We start from the raw sequence: 18,995 nt of genomic DNA on the forward strand, positions 1-18,995 counted from the left end.
CTCACCATCCCAGAATCCACACACTGCTTTGGCTTGGAATGACCTTCAACTCCTTCACCCCACAGGCAGGGACACCTTCCACTGCCCCAGGTTGCTCCAAGCCCTGTCCTGCCTGGCCTGGGACACTTCCAGGGATGGGGCAATGCATCAAACAGGAGAGGGTAGGGTTTCTTTGGAAAAATGGTCTCTTAAAAATGCAGGTTTCTTTGACAGTTATCAGCTGGGACACAGGAAAGCAAGAGCACGTGAGGTGGAGCAAACAGACCTTTACCTGCTGCTGGTCCCTCTCCTGGGGAGCTGGGCAGGAGAGAGCAGGCTGTGCTGTGCTGTGCTGCCCATCTGTGCTCACCAGAGGGGCTGTGCTGAGCCAGCAATGAGTCCTTCACCTGCCTGACCTGCAGTTCCTGTCCCTGTGCTCCCAGGCCCTTTTCTGCTGAGCTTTCATGGCTCTCTGCTGGGTGGCTCCTGTTGTTTATATTCCTGAAGAATAATGGCAATTAGAGGTGCAGAGGCGCAGGAGCGGGTCCCACCCTCATCCTGCCTTCCCGGCAGCCACTTTGGGAATGTCCCTCTGAAATGGCATCTCTGGGACTTCTGTTTAACAAATTTACTCATAAATCAGCTGCTCCTGTCCCTGAGGAGCCTGGATTCTCACCCGCTCTCCTCCCACCCTCATATTCAGCCCCACTTTAATTTGGAAAAAGGCCAGGAAAATGCACTGGTGTTTTGTTTTGCTGTGTGTCAGTATAAAAACAGTGACTTGTGCTCAGAGGGGTCCAAACCAAGAGGAATTTCTCCATGGAAAGGGGGCTCAGGCACTGGAACTGCCCAGGGATTTGGGGTGCCCATCCCTGGAGTGTCCAAGGAAGGGCTGGAGGTCACATTTGGTGCTCTGGGCTGGGGACAGGGTGGGCATTGGGCACAGCTGGGACTTGATGCTCTTGGAGATCATTTCCAGCCTAAATGACTCTGGGATTCCATGTGTTCCTCCTGGCTGGAGAGCTGGTGCCCAGGGAGGTGCCAGGGGATGGTGCTGGAGGGGATGGGGCTGCCAGCCTGCCCCAGAGGCTCCCCTCTTGCACTGGACTCTCAGGGCCCTGCATGGTTCTCACTGTAGCAAAGACGTTTCTATTGCACGTTAATGTCATTTTCTGGTTCTCTGTTCACGTGAAATTCCAAAGCAAACCCTGTGTTCAGCACAGGGACTGTGCCATGGCTGGGAGCTGCCTGGGGTGGGGAGCGTGGAACTGCGAGGAAATAGGAACTTGATTAATTGTGAGGCTTTGGGCAAAACAAAGCTGTTTCTTCTTCCTTCCACCGCATTGTGGCCGCCTGGCCGTGAGCCACCGCGGCCCTGGAGCGAGCCAAGAGCTGGGAGAGGCGTGCTGGGGCCAGCAGAGCAGGGCTGGGGCTCCCTGGGGACCCTCTGTCCCCTGCTGCCCTTCCTTGGGGGGCTGAGCACCCCGGCTGTGCTGGGCACCCACGGGTGAGTGCAGGGAGCCCAGCTGGACACGGGGGCTGGGGGGAAGTGTCTGCCTCCATCTGCTCCCTGCAGCCACTCCAAGCTCAGCCCTGACCCCAAAACTCTGCTCTTCTGCCTAATCTGGGTTTGGATCGCCGAGGCCAGCCCCGAGGGGCGGATCTTCGGCTGCCAAACAATAAATGGCATTTTTGGGGGATTAGGTAAAATCTTGTAATCACAGCAGCTCCAGAACAGCCTTATCTAAATGGCTCTTTTAGAGGAGCAGACCAGTTCCCAGCTGTGGTCCCAGGCTGGGACAGGGGGTTTTACACCCAGTAGCTGTGGTTCCAGCAGGGTGGGATGGCTGCAGCTGGTGCAAGAGGTGCCCTGGGTGGCTCCCAGCCCTGATCCCCACCCCAGGCTTTTGCTGCTTGAAGGGTTGCCTTCCAGGCAGGGTCAGGATACTCGATTATTTCACCTCCCCTCAATACCTCCTTTAGTGGCTGCTCAGGGTTGGCATCCTCTGTGCCTCAGACGGGGTTGGTTTGTGCTCAGGAGGAGCAGAGATTGCTGCCAGGCTAGAACAGAACCCGCCTATCTCCCAGTCTTCATACTTGAGAAAAGCTCCTAAAATTCCCAGTCTGCTGCTTGGCTGATTCCAGATGACATAACATTCAAACTATCCTGTGACTTATTTATTTTTTTTGGTGCAGACTGTTGTGAGGGTGTCTGTGTGTTTGTTTCTTTTAGAGCAGTTTTAGCTTGGGAGTCCTAGATCATGCCTGTGGTGAGAAAGCTCCATAAACCAGAGTGATTCAGGGCTCTGGCAAATGTCCTTAAACCTGGCTCATGGAAAACACAAGCAGCAAACTTAGTAGACTCCACAGATAAATATACTTGAGGCTTAGTTGCTGATGGCCATATAATCTTTAAATTTATATCTATATCTCTATATATACATGTATATGTACAGATTCCATATAGAAGGTTGAACTTTATGATCTTGGAGGTCTTTTCCAACCTTCGTGATTCCATGAATTCCATCCCTTGTTGTGCTTAAATGATTTGTGAGCATCTGTATCCTTCCAGGAGGTGTTTTAAGATGTGTGGAGAGGAGCAATGCCTGTGGGCTGCAGGAGCAGGGGGCGGTTTGGGGAGGGCAGAGGTGGATTTCCCTTTGAGGTGGGATGTTCCAGGCTGTTGGGGTAAGAGAAGCCCCCAGCAGTGGGATCCTGCCTGCCCCAGCATCTCCGTGTGCTGCTCTGGGCTGGCAGGGGGAAAGCTGGGCTGTGTTTTCCTGCTGGGTGGGCTCTCCACGGGCCCTGGAGTTTGGCACAGCAACTGTGCAAAGCTTGAGCTCCTTCACTTTCAGTCAGCTCTTGGTCTAGAAACTTTCCACAAATTGAACTTGAAAGTGAAGCCAAATATTCTCATAAAAGGAGTCTCCAGCCCTGTGGCCAGCCCCACGTGACCCAGTGGTCAGAGATCAAAACATTTCCTCCATCTCATCCCCTCAAACAAAGGTGAAGTGTCAGGCTGAGAGCCCTCTGCTAACGGGAGCAGGAATGAGTTGGGGTGGCTCTGAATGCTCTGCCTTGCCCTGGCCATGGGCTCCTCTGGGCTCTGGTGGCACAGGGCTGTGTGGGTGGCTGCAGATGGACAGACAGATGGACAGATGAACTTCAGAGGCTCTGCACTCCAGGCCCTCCTGCAGCCTGACTCCCACCATGCACAGCTTTTCCCAGTGCTGCTCCTCAGGAGGCTCCTCAGATGTTTCTGCCTTTGAAGAGCACTGTTCTATTTGGGTGATGCTCTGGGAACATCTAAGGGTGCTTCTCGCAAGCTGAATTAATTTAGATTTCCTTGCAAGAGTTCTAAAAAAGCACCTTAAACTTCAGCAGCACATGATGCTTAAGAGGCAGCTTTCTGGAAAGCCTTGGGAAAAAAAGAGATCTTGCACTTGCTCTCCTAATTCCTGTAATTAGTGTGGAGATCGCAGCATAGCAGCGTCTTCTTCAAAGAAACTGCCTCAGACAAATATTGGCTAATGGAAATTTTACTTTCAAATGGAGCAGGATTTGAAATCCATCCCAGTCACTGTGGGGGGATGGATGCAGGAGTCAAAGATGCTCCACCAAAGGCTTCCCAGGGGCAGTCACAGGCACTCTGTGTGCTGAGCTGTTCTGTGGAGCTCAGGATCATCATCCTGCTGGCCAGGCTTCTCTTCTTCTCCTCCCCTGCCTGCCCTCCCCACTTTGATTTTGGGGTCCCAGCCTGCTCAGCCCCCATCCAGCTCTGCTCCCGTTGCTCAGTCAATGTCTGAGTTTCCTTTGGGCAGAATGTCAAGTGTGAGCCCAGCCAAACCTTGCATTGAGCCTGCTGAAAGCAGAGTGATGGTACATTAGGTCTTCCTGCCACCTATAAATGTCACCCCAGGTGAAATATAGTAGAGAAACGGCCAAGTGCATTCTTTGGTTCCTCTTTTTGCAGGGAGGTCAAATTCAAAACCAGGGATGTGGCCCAGACTCTCCCTTGGAAGTCTTTTGACAGCTCTGAGGTGTTTTTGAGGCAGTGCTGGGCTCCAGCCCCACCACACAGCGCTGGGAGTGCTGAAAGCATCCCAGAGCTGCCCCTTGGCCCGGCTGGAGGGAGCTGGGCTGGCACAGGGGATGTGAGCAGGGTTCAGATGGGGACCACCCCGGGGGCCACCCCTCCCACACCATCCCATTTCCCCTTTCCCAGCAGAAGGCTGACAGTTCCCCCAAAGGGACTGAGCAGAGCAGGGCTGCTGCTCACAGAGACATCGTGTCTCCTCTGAAAGGGGATCCTTGTGCCTAATTAATCTCCTAAATTAGCTGGGGCTGCAAGGCCTCTGCTTTCCCCTCACCTGGGGGTAACCCAATCCCGTGGCTGCTGTGCAGACACTGCTGACAGGGCAGTGCTAAGCTGGGACATTGTCAGCAGCCCCAGAGCTGTCACAGTCCCCAGGCTGGCCCCGTGCCCTGGGCTGGGAGTGGGGGATCCTCAGGGAAGGTGTCCTGGCTGGGCACTGGGAAGGGAACTGCTGGGGAGCCTGGGTTGGAAGTGCTGGGTGCACAGCACAGCAGTGGCTGCAGCACAGGGGGATTTGGGAAAGCACACAGGAAAAGGAGTGGAAAAATAGCTAACCATGAAGAAGTCAATTGAATGCATTAATCTTTGCTGTATTTGATTACTGGGAAGGGTTCTCCAAGGCTACATGTCCAGCTTGATGGCAGAGAGAGACATTGAGGCTGGGCCAGTAAACTGGGAGGGTTGTGGTGCTCCCACCTCCCAGCTGTGCAACTGGAGGAGAGTTTTGCTGGTTAGAGCTGCTGAGGCAAAAATGTTATTACGAAGTTTGGTGGTTTTAAGTGAAAAAAAAAAGATGAAAAAGAAAGAACAGAACTAACATGGTGTTTCTTTTGATAAATATGATCAAGTTGGATTGTTTCAGTGTTGTGGTCTGCGAGGTTTGCAGTGAAATGCTCTGATCAGCTTTTGTAACTGGTGTGTGCAGAATGCTGCAGAGCAAGGCAGCACGAGGCCAAACGGGCAAAACAAAATCTGGGAAACCAAGAAAATGCAGAAAATTATTATGCATTGTCTTTAATCATCCATTATTCTTAAATCACCTTCTCAGGCCCAAGTAATCCCCATTGTTTTTCCCACTGCGTGTGCTCTCCGTGGGCAGTGTTGGCTCCTTGTGCAGGGAGGAGATTTACACACTGAAAAATGAGAGTTTGAGCCTGTGGTGCTAATGAGCCTCAAAGGAACTGTCTTTGTTTTCTGTTAGGATCTGAGCCTGGAAGTGGCCTCCTATCAAGTTATGTTGGGAATATTCCTTAGCCAGGAATGAATTTTTTACAGTGGGGAATAACTGTTCTGGTCGTTTCCAGAAACAGCTTTAAAAGTGAGAGGAGTCTCTGACAGTGCCAGCTCCTGGGGGGCATTGCTGCTGCCATCCTGAGGTTGTGCCCTCCTTGGGGGTGGCAGAGCACTGTGTTCCCCCCTGGGAGCTTGTGGGGCAGAGCAGGGGATCCCCCATTGCCTGCCTTGGGCCATCTGAGCATCCCTGCTGGCTCCTGCAGCAGAACAGCTCTGCCAGCCACAGGAGGGCTCAGCCTGGGGAAATAAGAACCAAATGCCCTCACTTGGCACCCAAAGCCAGGCTCCCAGGGCGCTGGGGCAGCACGGGGTGGGAGCCTTGGGAGGGGTCAGGGCTGCCCTCCCTGGGGCAGGTGGTGATGCTGGCAGCAAGGACAGCATCCTTCTGGATCCCTCACTTCCCTGCAGCTCTGAGTTCCCAAAAGGAGGTCACCCTCAGCCACACAGCTCAGTTTAGCTGCTGGTGGCTGGCAGAGGCAGCCCGGCAGTGCCCTGGGGCTGCCTGGGGCACAGGATGTGTTTAGCTCAAATATTTGATCCTCCCAAACCCCCCACAGCTGAGCTGGGAGCTGTGATCCCACAGGGACTTTAATTTCCTTCATTTTCCAAGGATCCCATATGGTTGTTGGGGTGGCAGATGGGAGAGTTTTCTTTTCAGGGGGATGTAAGATTGCAGTGCATTGAATGCCAGAGAGGAGTGAGATTTCTGGAGGGCTGTTGAGTTCTGCTTAATTGCAAACAGAATTTGTTGGTGACTAATGCACCCAGCCTTGCAGCATTATCTCATGTTAGAAGCTGTGGCACGATGGAGAAGCCATGACTAAGACACTGGCTCCTGATTTACCAACACTTCCCTCCTAAACTGCTGCTTTGGCTCCCTGCTGCCACATTACAACTTTTCTATTAATAATTAAGAGCTTTAACACAGTTTGAAAGCACTCGGTTCAACATAAAACCTTCCAGCCTGATTTTGAGTCAGCTGAGAGCCTTTTGGGCAGAGAGGAAGAGGGAGGAGGGTATTGATGGAGCAGAAAATGCAGCTGCTGAGCAAAAGATGGAGTGAGATATTGGGAAGCAATGCTTCCCTGGCAGGGTGGGCAGGTGGCACAGGGTGCCCAGAGCAGCTGGGGCTGCCCCTGGGTCCCTGGCAGTGCCCCAGGCCAGGCTGGACAGGGCTGGGAGCAGCTGGGACAGTGGAAGGTTGGGGTGGCACTGGATGGGCTTTAAGGTCCCTTCCAGCCCCAGGCCATTCTGTGACTCCAGGTCTTGTCCAGGCAGGAGCTGTGGCTGCCTCCATTCCCTGCCCTGCCCCGTCTCCCCTGCCTGTCCCAGTGCTGGGACTGTGTGAGAGCAGCCACTGCTGGGTCTGTAGCTCGCTGGTGATCCTGTAATTCTCTGTTTCAAACAAGTTGTGCAGCTGTCACTGAGATGCTGTTCCCTGTTAAGATGTCACCATGTCCCATCACCTGGAGCTCACCTGGCGCGAGGACACCTGTGCTGGCACCAGGCTGGTGCTGCAGCTTCCTTCCTGCAGCTCTTGCTCATGCTGAGAACTCTCCCACTGCTGACTCTCTGCTTGCTCCCTCGCTGTCTCCAGCACTAGCAGCAGGCTCTGAGCTCCGTGCCAGAATTCTGTTCCTGTCACCTCCTCCCTCTGCACCATCGAGCACCATCCGTCTGCGCCTGGAGATGGGAATGTGGGACAGCAGCTCCTCCCCAGAGCCAGAACTCAGCCTGGGCTCTCTCCTAGTCAAGTGGAAAAGCTTTTGGATGGTTTCTGAAATGACTAAAGCAGGGAAATATTCCCACACACGGGAAATCAGCCAAGCAGCAAAGTGACAAGACAAACCCATGTGCTAAGTGTCATCAGGATTACAGAGGGACACGTCCGTGTTGTTGGAAAGAAGATTCTGAAATCTGTGCTGATGGAGATGTGGGGAAGGTCTGTACTGAAGAATTTGAGTTGTTTTGGACCATTTTGGTCAAGTGATGCTGACCACAGGCCATTCCAGCTGCTTATTTCTTTAAATTTCTTTACATTTTTCCCACCTAAACAAGCATGCAGCAACGTTGCTTCTGAGAGAGTTTAACATCATTTTTCTTACCAAGCACAGGAAGAGCCCTGCCAGACTGGAGCCCTGTGAGCTGGTGGTCAGGTCTGGGGTGGTTCTGCCAGGGGTACCCAGGAGCTGCTTCCTAGAGCCCATCCATCACTCCAAGCTTTGCTGGGACCTGCTGCACTGCTTGAGCTCCATGAGCTTCCCAATCCCAGCCTGCCTTCCATTTCATTTAGGCAACTGAGCCATGGCTGCTGGTGAGCTGCAGTCTTGTCCTTGTTTCAGCAGAGCTGAAGTGCTTTGGCATTACATAAAGCTGTAATTTTCTTTTTTCTTGTTACCTTTGAGAAGAACCTTATGTTCCACAGCTTTGTTCTATAGGAATAGATTAGGGAGCAAAGGGCTGGGTGGTCCTTGATGTATTTTTCTGCAGTCAGGTACTGATCATGTCAGAAGGGGAATATTGTTGTTTATTCTTGAGGTGATTTCATGAAAGGGCTGGAATGCATCAGTGGGCTCTGCCCGTCCATAGCTCTGAGATGTTCTGTGGCAGAAATAGCCCCGAGTTCCACAAAAATAAACAGGTTGTAAACATGTTTGAAGTGGAACTGATGTCCTCTCGGCCAGGAGATCAAAGCAGCAGAACTTGTCTGGAGACCTGCTGAGAGGGGCTCTGAGAGCTGCACATGCCTGGGGGCCTGAGCCGGCTGAGGAGTGCCAGAGGCAGCCTGGGGGAGGAAGAGCAATGAAAGAGGCAGGTTAGGAGAAAAGAGCACAAAATTTTTTTTTTTACCTCCAGCAACTCCATCAGAGTCTTGAAACAAGAGCTTTTTTTCACATGTTTGGGCAGCAAACTAAACATCTGCATGGGAAAGGCAGCGTGTACGGCCGGCGCGGGAAGCAGGGAGGAGGATTTAGCTCCTAAATTCATTTCCAAGTACTGTGTTTGCTGGAAGAGTGGGATTGCCAGAGGGACACGTGGAGTGGAAGGTGCAGGTGCCCCTGCAGGTGCTGTGGCACAGTGCCCTCCTTGCCCTGCCCATGCCCAGCAGAGCTCCCTCCCTGTGGGACCACAGCCACTGCCTCCAATGCGCAGTCAAACCAGCAGGAAGGGCAAGAGCCTCAGGATGCCTTGGGCTACGGACTCGTGGAGTTCCCCCTGCTGCTTCTGCTAGGGAAAGGTCCGTTCTCACCTTGGAAGACTCTAATTTGAGCCATTTCTTTGTTTCCTGCTTCTGATGGTTTTGGTTCTTAGCAATTTTCTCTGTTTTGTTTCCACTGTGCACCCAACAGGAAGAGCCCCTCGCAAAGCCCTCCTGAGTAAGAAGAAGAAAAAAAACGTCCAGCTGACATTTGCTGCCTGCAGGCAGCTGCCAGAACTTCCCCTCAGCCTCTCACCATCTCTGCTCTTTTTGTGAGAAACAAAGGAAATTGGATCCTACAAGAAAACTGTTTTCCAAAACGCCAGAGACCTTGGGATAGCCCGTTCCCTCCTGTGCACTGACATCTCCAGCGAGGCAGGACTTGGGTCTGGCAGTCACATAAGCTCAGGAAGGTGAAACTCAAGCAGCAGCTTGAAAATAAATACCTGTATTTCATGGGAGGGAGGTGAACCCTCCATACCCATCATACCCCAGGGTCTGTCAGTGCTGGGCAGCAGCTCAGGTGAGTCCTGAGCTATCCATGGGTTCTTCTTCAGGAAATGTTCTGGAAGGACTTGCAGAGCAGCTCAGTCACCGTAAGACCACGTTCATCTCCTCTGTGAGCACCTGCCAGGTGCTCTGCACACCCCAATGCACACACTGGAATTAGTGACCCACTCTCTCTGTGGGTTTGCTGGGCACAGAGTGTTTTCTGTGGCACCAGGGTTCCAAAGACACCAAAATCCTGCTCCAAACTACTGATAACTTCTCAGGCAGAGGCTGGCCCAAGTGTTGGTTCTTTCAGGCTTTTTTCCCTGATAACTCTGAGATCCTGCTGGTTGCATTCCCTGCTGTCATGAGCGGAGCAGGCGCACAGTGGTGGAGCGATGACAGCGCCTTGAGGAGAAATGAGAGCTGCATTCTTTTGCCATGATTTCATCTCAAAAAGTGCAGTAGCAATTTCCAGTCCTGGAGCCCTGTACCATTGGATTTTCCTTCCTTTGTGCAGTGGAGAGGACCAGGGCTGGTGGCAGACATGGTGCCCATCCCATCACTGGCACACCAGTGCCCTGTCCCAGTGCCCATCCCATGCTGGCACACCCAGTGCCATGGCCTCTTGCACCTCGAGCCTGCTGCCCACAGCCACAGTGCTGGGAGGGCTGTTGGGTGTTGGTGGCCACTCTCAGCAGGACAGGCTCAGCCACATTTTGGTCACCAGCTCATTGCCCCTCCAAGTCCCACCTTGGCCAGGCTCCTCTTGGAGAAGGGAATTGCTAGGCCATCTCTTTGAAAGAAGTGTTGCTTAAAGGGTTAATTTTGGCAGTTTGGGATGACTTGTGACCTTGGTAGCACCTCCCATTTCGGGGTGGGAATAGATGGAGTTTCTGGTAAGTACCAATGGCTGTCAGGTATGGTAAAGACCAAGAAAAGCTCATTTTTCAAAAGATGGACAGTTTTTATGACAGAAATGCTAAAGGATTGTTTCTAGTGATGATTATTAGCAGAACATTTGGAGGACCTCATTGATAGCCTGCCTGACAGCATTCCATGTTTTCCAGCCTCTGATGAAGTCATGCTGCACTCACTGCTGTATCCATTTCTCTGTATGTGTAATCTTCTGACATAATAAAGGTGTTGCCTGTAATTTCAGAGGGAATTAATCAGTGTCTGTTGAATCCAGTGACACAGCTTCTGCAAGGAGTCCAGCCAAGAGTTTGGCCTTAAGCAGAGATGGTCCAATTTCCAAGGGGAAAGCATCCATGTCATAAATATCCCCGCGTGGTGGCAGCCAGAGGACACTGGGGAAGGTTAAACGTTGGTCTGAGCTCCTGCAGGGCTGAGGTTCTCCACGTGTTCTGGAGCCACCATTCCCTGAATCCCCTCCCTGTACCCCAGTAGGCCCCAGCTGAGGGGTAAGGACATCCTGGGGGCTGTGCCCTGTCCCCACCTCGTCAGACCTGTGTAATCAGAGGTACTGTCCCTCTCTCAAGGAGAAAACATAAGTCATGATGCTTTTACAAAACAACTTGTTTTTACAGAGGCACTTGCAGTGTGGAGAGAGACTTTTGGTGTTTTATCAGGGATGGAGTTTCTAATCTGAATTGGATAGGGAATACCAATGAGTGCTAAGCAGAGAAGCAGTAAATTAATCAAGCTGGTATTTTGGTACAATAATTGCTTTTTGGTGAACTTGAGAATGACCTGAATTGAACAGTTTGGAAGGACCCAGAAACTTCTGTGTGCAATTACCAGTTCAGTAACTCGATTCAGCTCCGGTTGACAGCTGTGGCTTCAGGAATCAGCGCGAGGGGAAAAAGGGATGTAAAACACGGAGAACAAAATCAATGCCATTTTTATACACTGATTGTATGAGCACCACAAGTGAAGTGACAGACAGAGGGGGTGGAGGCTGCTCGCAGGCATCATTAACGTCCAGAAATACCAGCAGCTCTTTCTGGGAGCTCTGGGGGAAGCACAGGCAGGGAGGTGGCCGTGCTGCAGCACACGGGTGCCAGGTGCCATGGACGGGGCAATGGAGTGGGGTTTGACTGGAAGATCCAGCTCTTGTTGTCCAGACAAATGCAGACCCAGCCTTGAAACACTCCCCAAGGTCTTGGCACCTCATTCTGTAGCTGTGTCTCACGCTCGGAATATCCCCAAGGCACTCGCTGCTATCGTCGGCTGCCGTCTGTGTGTCTCGGTTGCTGTTTGTTGCTGTGCTTGCATGTTGATAAGGTCTCTGGTTATGTCTTGCAGCCCTCAGAATCCAAGCCCAACGTCACCCCTCTCACCGTCCTGGCCCATGTTCTCTGCGCCATCAAGTCCTATGCCCACCTCCTCTACGTCCAGCGACTCATCCCCCATCAGGTCTGTTGCACAATTCGCTTGGCTTCTTGTTGCTTTTGCCGTTTCTGTTGGATTTCCCCGGTTTCCCCCACTTCACTTCCCTTTCCCTTGGCATCCTGCTCGAACCCTCCCAAGCAGCTGTCTGCACTCAGCAAGAGGGGAGCTTTGAAACCCTCCTGCCCCAGAAGAGCCCCTCGGAGCACCCCGAGCCAGGCTGGAGCCTGCAGCCCCCAGGTGAGGGGAGCAGGAGCTGTGCTCGGTGTCACTGCTGGGCCCAGCTCAGCTCAGTGCTGTGCTGGCTTTGCTCTGCTCTGCAACAGGTAAGAAGTGTACTGCAAGGAGTAAAGTGCCTTTGGAAAGCTCTGCCACCCCTGGTTTTCTGGCCATGGCCTTGTCTGGGATCCCAGGAGGGTGATGGGCACGGGGTAGCGCAGGCTGCTCTGTGCCCAGGCTAAAGGTCCTTGGGCATTGCTGGAGCAAACCCTTCCTGGGAGCTGCAGAGGAACCAGGGCAGGATTCCCAGCAAGTCCCAGAGCAGTGGGTCAGGCTGAGCTGTGTGCCAGCCCCGTGGGGTCCCCCTGTGCCCTGGGGTGGCACCAGAGCAGGCACTGCCCAGGCTCCTGTGCCCTTGGCACCAGTGATGCCATCGTGCCCTGAGTGCACAGTGAGCCTGGAAATATATTTTGTTTTCCACCTGATGGTCTCGAGCACTCCATGTGAGCGGTGCCTCCTGGCAGTGAAGGACCCTCTGGAGTGGGAGGATTGTTTGCCCATCCTGGTTTTTAAGTGTTTGGGAGCTGCTTGTGTCAGGCAGCTGGAGTTTGGAGAAGAGAGATCTCCATTTCAGGGCTCTCTGCAGCAAAGCCAAAGCCATTCCCAGCTCCTGGCTTTGGAGTTTGGTGTGAAGGGGAGCTGCTCTTGCCTTGCTGCTTCCCTGGGCTCATCCGAGGAACTCAGGAATTTCAAGTCCTTGGAAAGATAAAATGTGGTAAAACCACTGATCTGAGAATGGTGACACCTTGTTCCCCACCCCAGCAGCCCCTGGGGCACTTCATCCCTTCCCTTGCCCATGTCCCAGCTGAGCAGCAGTGCTGGATGTGCCTGGCTGCTCGAATGGCCAGGGCCTGGCTGGGCTGGCACTGGCACTGGCACTGCAGCCTGGCAGTGTCCCAGCTTTCCACCAGCCCTGCTCCAGCCCAAAGCTGGGAAGGATGGGTGGGGATTCCAGGTGCAGGGACAGCTCTGTGTGCCTGTGCTGGGCCTGAGGAGCCCTGAGGTCCCTCTTTTTCCTTTCTCTGCCAGCAGTTGCTCCATTCCTGGCTCTCCCTGCTCCAATTCCCTCCCCTGCAGCGTGGGCACGCTGACACTTCCAGCAAAATCTAATGGCTGTTAAATCTTTTTACCTTCAGGTACAGGCTCTAAAGAAGTGCAGCAAATTCTTCACGGACCTGCTTGTCTTTCTGTTTTGAAATAACCTTCCCCAAGTGCTAATTCTTCCTTGTGAAATTCTCCTTGTGGTTGCAGCTGCACTTGGATGGGTTTGGCAGAGTGGGGCCAGGGGCAGTGGGTCAGTGCCAGCACCTGCTGCCACCTTTGCTCTGTGCCAACCTCTGGTCAGTGATGGCCCCTCAGATACAGAACATTCCAGCTCCAGCCTAGAGGAGATGAGGGGACCTCTGGATTGGGCTGGTGCTGTTTGGGCACCAGTGTGGGCTCCAGTCCAGCTGGGCTCAGACTGGGATTGCACTGGGGTGAAACGTGGCTCATCCCCGAGAGCCTTCAGCCTCTGCTGGTGTCTCCCTCCCTCCCTCCCTCCAGGGCAGGGTAGCTGAGCAGAGCAGCAGCCCCAGCAGAGGGGCACGGCCCTGTGAGGGGTGTGGGGGCCCCGTGCCCACTCTGGTGCCTCTCTTGCAGCTCCCCTCTGCGCAAGGCCCGCGCGCTCTACGCCTGCAAAGCCGAGCACGACTCCGAGCTCTCCTTCACGGCCGGCACCGTGTTCGACAACGGTGAGTGCTGGGCCCCTCGGGCCAGGGCTAGCTCTGCTCCCAGGCTGTGCCACTGCCAGCCCTGCTCCCAGGCTGTGCCACTGCCAGGCCTGCTCCCAGGCTGTGCCACTGCCAGCCCTGCTCCCAGCCTGTCCCACAGGCCCTGGCCTCCTCAGGCCACTGCCAGCCCTGCTCCCAGGCTGTCCCACAGGCCCTGCACACCCCCTGGGCTCCTCAGGCACAGCCCTGCTCCCAGCCTGTCCCATGGCCAGCCCTGCTCCCAGGCTGTGCCACAGGCCCTGGGCTCCTCAGGCCATGGCCAGCCCTGCTCCCAGGCTGTGCCACTGCCAGCCCTGCTCCCAGGCTGTGCCACAGGCCCTGCACACCCCCTGCCTCCAAACCCTCCCGTGCTTCCCGACCCCTCCTCTAAGCTCAGGGAGACCCTGGTGAGCTGTGCCTGCCCCAGCATTTGCCATTCCCCGAGCTGTTCTGTGCAAGGGAGATGAGATTCTGGATATCAGCAGCAGAAACAGTCGGAGTAGCTGCTGTAATGCTTTGTGCAGGAGATGGGAAAGCCACGTGTGCTTTGTCCCTCAGGATAGGAGCGCTGGAGCAGGTGGGCTTTGCTCACTCAGACCACACTAATGAACTCAGATTTGGTGTTTCCTGCACCAAGAGTTTGTGCCCCATGGAACTGAGCAGCTCTGGCTTAGTTATAATCCCAGTGTAACGAGAAGACTTTTTACTGCTTTCCAAGTCATTCTTGGCTTTTAAATGTTAAGCATTGTCATTTGGGAAGCTGCTACCACATGCACTGTTTTTGCCCAGGGATATAGAGGCGAATACAGCAGAAAGGGGAGGAGAATGAATGCATGTGAATTAAAGACAATCCTTCTCCGAAGCAGCTCCATAGTCATCTTATAAATAAACATGGTCTCCCCTCTGAGGGCCCGTGGGAATCAGAGCAGCTAGGAGGGGAACAAGTTTGAATTAAATACATTATGTTTGCTGATAAAAATCAATGGATTATTCAAGGGAAAAAGTACACAGCGTGTTCCAGTCACTCAGCAGCACAGCCAAGGCTCACATTGGCTGGGGAACATGAGGTAGAACCAGCCTGGCTTGGTGGGACTCTTGCTGTGATCAAGGGCCTTTTCAAACCCCAGCGAAGGCAAAGGGGTCTTGGCAGTACTCGGAGCCAGGTTCCAGTTTGACTTTGAGCTGCTGTGAGGCTGCTCGTGGCTGAGCAGCAGCTTGATCCAGCTGGGGTTGGGGCTGAGCAGCACCCACGGGGCACAGTGGCACTTGGAGAGCTCCAGTTCACTGACCCAGACACGAGTGAGGGAGTGAGGCCAGAGCTGCAGAGTCCCAGCAGCCCAGGGAGCTCCAGGGGCTCTGGAGCAGGGCTTCCCACCCTGACTGTGGGAGAGGGGATGTTCCTCTGCCTGCAGGCGTAACCCTGGCCTGCTTCCCGCACAATCAGCAAATTTTTGGGGGTTGATTGAATAAGGAAAGGCTTTTGAGGACTGATCAGGTTTCTGGTTGCACACAATCAGGTTGCAGGGTTTGCTTTCCCACTGGGATTGTTCCCTAATGCAATTTCCCTCCCAGGCTGGGCCCAGGCCAAGGCGGGATGTGCACAGTTACCCTGTGATGGAGCTAACCACGTTCTCTCCAACTTCACAAGATCTTAGCTCAAATCCAGAGGAAGTCTTGAGCCCCTGTTTTTATCCCAAATGCTTCACTTCCCTCAGCCCAGCAGCCCCAGGGAGTATTTGGAGCCTGCAGCTCACTTGGTGAAGGAAAGGCCAAGGAGTCCCACAGGGAGCAGGCAGGGACAGAACACTTCAGCTGCCTGAGCCCCTTGGTGTGTTCACAGAGTCATGGAATGGTTTGGGTCAGAAGGCACCTTGAAGATCATCTTTAACTCTGGTAGTTTCCTTAAAAATGAGCACAAATGAAAGGTCTGACGTGCCCTTCCCCTGTCTCTGCAGTTCACCCATCCCAGGAGCCTGGCTGGCTGGAAGGGACCCTCAACGGCAAGACAGGACTGATCCCCGAGAACTACGTGGAGTTCCTATAACTGTGGGGTGCACAGAGCCACTGCTGAGCATTCCATGGTATCCATGGCCCGTCCTGCAGGCCCCTGTGCCCCCGTGTGACCGGGGTGAGGACAGTCCTGTGCCTGCTGTGGATGTTTGTGTGCATCTGACGTCGCCTCTCGTCCTGCAGTGCTCCTGGGGACATGGAGAGACTCCCCCAGCCCCGAGCTGGGGGTGCTTCAATGCACATCCCAGCGATGGAAAACCAGCCCAGGGACAGCCAAGTGCTCCAAGGGGCCGAGCTGAAGACTGGGAATGGCCAGAGCTGCTCCAGGGGGGTTTCCTGCAGGGGGACATTCCCTGGCTGCACCCAGCAGGGTCCCACCAAGGAGGAGTCCTGTGCTCCCTGTGCTTCCCTGGAGCCCCAAGCACAGCTCTCGGTGCTGCCAGGGAGTTCTGGGGCTGGCAGGGGAAGGGCAGGGGGCCTGAGCCCCCGTGGTGGCTGGGCAGCCCTGGCAGGTGTCCCCTCCTTGTGCCACCACAGTGCTGGTGGCTCTTGCTGGCAAGAGTGAGCCCCAGGTGGGCTCTGCAGGGCCCAGGGCTGGCAGGGCTCAGCAGGCACCTGCTCGCTGCAGAGAGGATGCTTTGGACCAAACCTCTCAAACTCTCCTTTTGTATTTCCAGGATTTTGGTTCTGTGGGGTAGCCCTCAGTCTGTGCGCGGTGAGCAGCCCGTGCTGCCCTCGTGCTGCAGCCCCAGCCCAACCCCACTCCTGTTGTTTGGCTGTTTGCTACCTGCCCTTCCCAAATCCCACTGTACAGACACCTCGTGCTCCCACCCGTGCCCAGGCCCTGCTGGAGCTGCCTCTGCCTCTCTCCAGCCTTGTTTTCCAGGCCTCCCCTTGCTTGCAGCCTCGTCCGTGCCAAGTCTGTGCAGTGCTGGTTGTGCCAGGTGAATTATTTCCATCCTTGCTGCTGGTGTGGCCAGGGTGGGGCTGTGCAGAGCCAGGAGGAGCCTTTGGCTGCCCCAGCCCAGCTCCTGCCTCCTTGGACACGCCACGAGGGCTGGGCAGGGTGGGAGTGCAAACCCCTCACTGTTCCAGGTTGTGCTGAACGGGAGGGTGGGAGAAGGAGCCCTGTTTGGCTGCAGAGCCGGGATTTTGAGAGCTGGAATCATATTTTATAAAGAGAAAGTCTCAGCCCCCAGGCCGGGGCGCTGGGGATGGATGTCGTGGCTTTTTGTAACAGTTTTAAAGACTCTGAGTGACTGAATTGCTCTATGTGTCACTTTTTATTTTTGAAAGGATTAATGTATAAATAGAGTATCTTAAAATATTATGAGGAAAAGATCTATATTTGATATTTTTAGAAGAGCTGTAAGGAGAGAAGCAAAGGACATTTGAGGCTGGTCACCAAGAGGCTCCAAAGCTCCCGACCCCCAGCCTGGAGCTGCTGCTTCCTTCACTCCATGGTGTCAGAGAGAAGGCAGCTGAAATTTCAGCCTTCTTCACGTTTCTGTCCACAGTAATTAAACTTCCTGGGCTTTTGTCTTGGGGAAAAATAGAGGAAAAAGGCAATAATTTTTTTCCTGCTTTCCAGGATGGGCGGCACAGCTCATTCCCATGGGATCACCCCCTCTCCATAGCACTCTGACCCCTTGGGGACCCCTCTGGGCCCCTCAGGTGGCTGGTGTGGTTTGGGCAGGGGTGAGGTCCCCAAACTGCCTCGCGGTCTCTCCTCTGAGGCGTTGGATGAAGAGGGCCAGGGGTTTGTAGGGATAACATCCGGTGTTTCCCTAGCACGTTGCTGGTTCATCTCCATCCTTGGATTTTATAGCCAACTTTTGTGCTATTTCTTGGCTTTCCTGAGGCCAGGGACGAGGCCAGGCTTTATCCAGCCCTGGCATCAGATGGGGCTGGGCTGTGTCCAGCCTTGGCTTAGGCTGAGGCCAGGCTTTATCCAGCCCCAGCATCGCTCTGTGGCTGTGGCTGGTGCTGGGACCTCGGGGTACCTGGGCTGGGTGTGAGAGAGCCCCTCCTTGGGGCTGGGAGAGGGATGGGGAGGGCTGATGCAAAGGATTTTAAAAAACCCTTCATGCTTCATCCTTTAGCACTGTTTGTGTGTGTCTGTAACTGTCCTGTGCCGAGCTCCCTCCTGCCTTGCTGGGATGCTGCTGGAGCAGAGCGAGTGCTGGGGATGAATGGGGATTGCAAGCTGCCAAGAGCCCTCCAAAAGGCATTATTTGGGGACAGGGTGTTTGGGACCTGCTTAGCAATGCTGTGTGAGCAGCAGCACCACGCTGCTCCCGCCGTGTCCCCACAAAACCTTTCCGTGCAAGGTCCCCCTCCGGCTCCTTGGATACTCCAGTTACTCCGAGACCACAGTAAATTCCTTTTCAGAGGCACTTGGGAGCTCTTGGATGTGCTACCTAGAGAGTTTCTGGGAACAAAAGTCCCACACACATCTATTTACGAGATGTCTCCTGGAGGAAAGGAAATCAAACCGAGGCAGAAGTTATTGCTCTTACAGGAGAGCCAGTGGAATATTTTTTTTTTAATTAAAATTTTCCAAAAAGAAAAACTTGTCTGGAACGCTTACTAAATGTTCCCATTTTGGGCCAGCTTTAATACTGTAGTAAACATTGGTTTATTCCAAGAGAAATTAAAGGTAGGAAATATTTTTTAAACTAGCCTGACACAGCATTTGATGGTTAATATTAAAATCATCAGTCAAAATGAAACAAAAGCTGGGTGGTGACACTGCCAGTGGGCTGAGCCTCTCCCATGGTCCCCGGTCAGTCACAAAAAAAGAGAAGGTGCAATGGTGGCTGTTGGAGCTGACATCAGAAGAGTCTCTTGGTGCAGCCCTGCCATGTTTCACATCAATGGCTGATGTTCCACAAACACACCGTGAGTTTGGGCTGGGTTTGGTGGCAGTTGGATTAATTGGGGTGGGCTGGGTTTGGCGTTGGGCTGGGTTTGGTGTTGGGTTGTAGCTGGATTTGGGTTTGGGCTGGGAGTGAGTTGGGTTATTGGATTAGTTGGGTTGGGTTTGGTGTTGGGTTGTGGTTGGGTTGGGTTGGGTTTGCTGTTGGGTTGGGTTTGGTGTTGGGTTTGTGGTTGGGTTGGGTTGGGTTTGCTGTTGGGTTGGGTTTGGTGTTGAGTTGTGGTTGGGTTGGGTTGGGTTTGGTGTTGGGTTGGGTTGGGTTGGGTTGGGTTTGGTGTTGGGTTGGGTTTGGTGCTGGGTTGGGTTGGGTTGGGTTTGGTGTTGAGTTGTGGTTGGGTTGGGTTGGGTTTGGTGTTGGGTTGGGTTGGGTTTGGTGTTGAGTTGTGGTTGGGTTGGGTTGGGTTTGGTGCTGGGTTGGGTTGGGTTGGGTTTGGTGTTGGGTTGGGTTGGGTTGGGTTTGGTGTTGAGTTGTGGTTGGGTTGGGTTGGGTTGGGTTGGGTTGGGTTTGGTTTGCAGCTGGACTGGGGTTGGCTGGGATGCTCGAGGCCATCTCCTCTTGTCCTGTCCCTGGCTGCCTGGAGAAGAGGCCACAGCCCTGGTTCATGGGCA

The 18,995-nt window shown here is 53.9% G+C and overlaps 1 protein-coding gene across 3 annotated transcripts in view; it reads left to right on the plus strand.

Annotated features, from left to right (window-relative positions):
- ARHGAP26 (Rho GTPase activating protein 26) overlaps positions 1–16,778 on the plus strand; it is a 104,466-nt gene extending 87,688 nt beyond the window's left edge. Inside the window, exons 21-23 of one of the 3 annotated variants that reach the window (XM_071443669.1) lie at positions 11,325–11,435; positions 13,329–13,420; positions 15,394–16,778. In XM_071443669.1, the coding sequence (XP_071299770.1) occupies positions 11,325–11,435; positions 13,329–13,420; positions 15,394–15,482 (292 nt within the window). In that variant the 3' untranslated portion in view covers positions 15,483–16,778. Of the gene's footprint in view, positions 1–8,718; positions 10,218–11,324; positions 11,436–13,328; positions 13,421–15,393 lie in introns of those variants that run through there. The other 2 variants (XM_071443667.1, XM_071443668.1) reach the window with 2 other exon arrangements.
- Positions 16,779–18,995: the final 2,217 nt, after the last annotated feature.

Source organism: Agelaius tricolor, unplaced genomic scaffold (genome assembly GCF_023055355.1).
Source record: "Agelaius tricolor isolate 1412-34295 unplaced genomic scaffold, bAgeTri1.0.p SCAF_18, whole genome shotgun sequence".
Lineage (NCBI taxonomy): Eukaryota > Metazoa > Chordata > Aves > Passeriformes > Icteridae > Agelaius > Agelaius tricolor.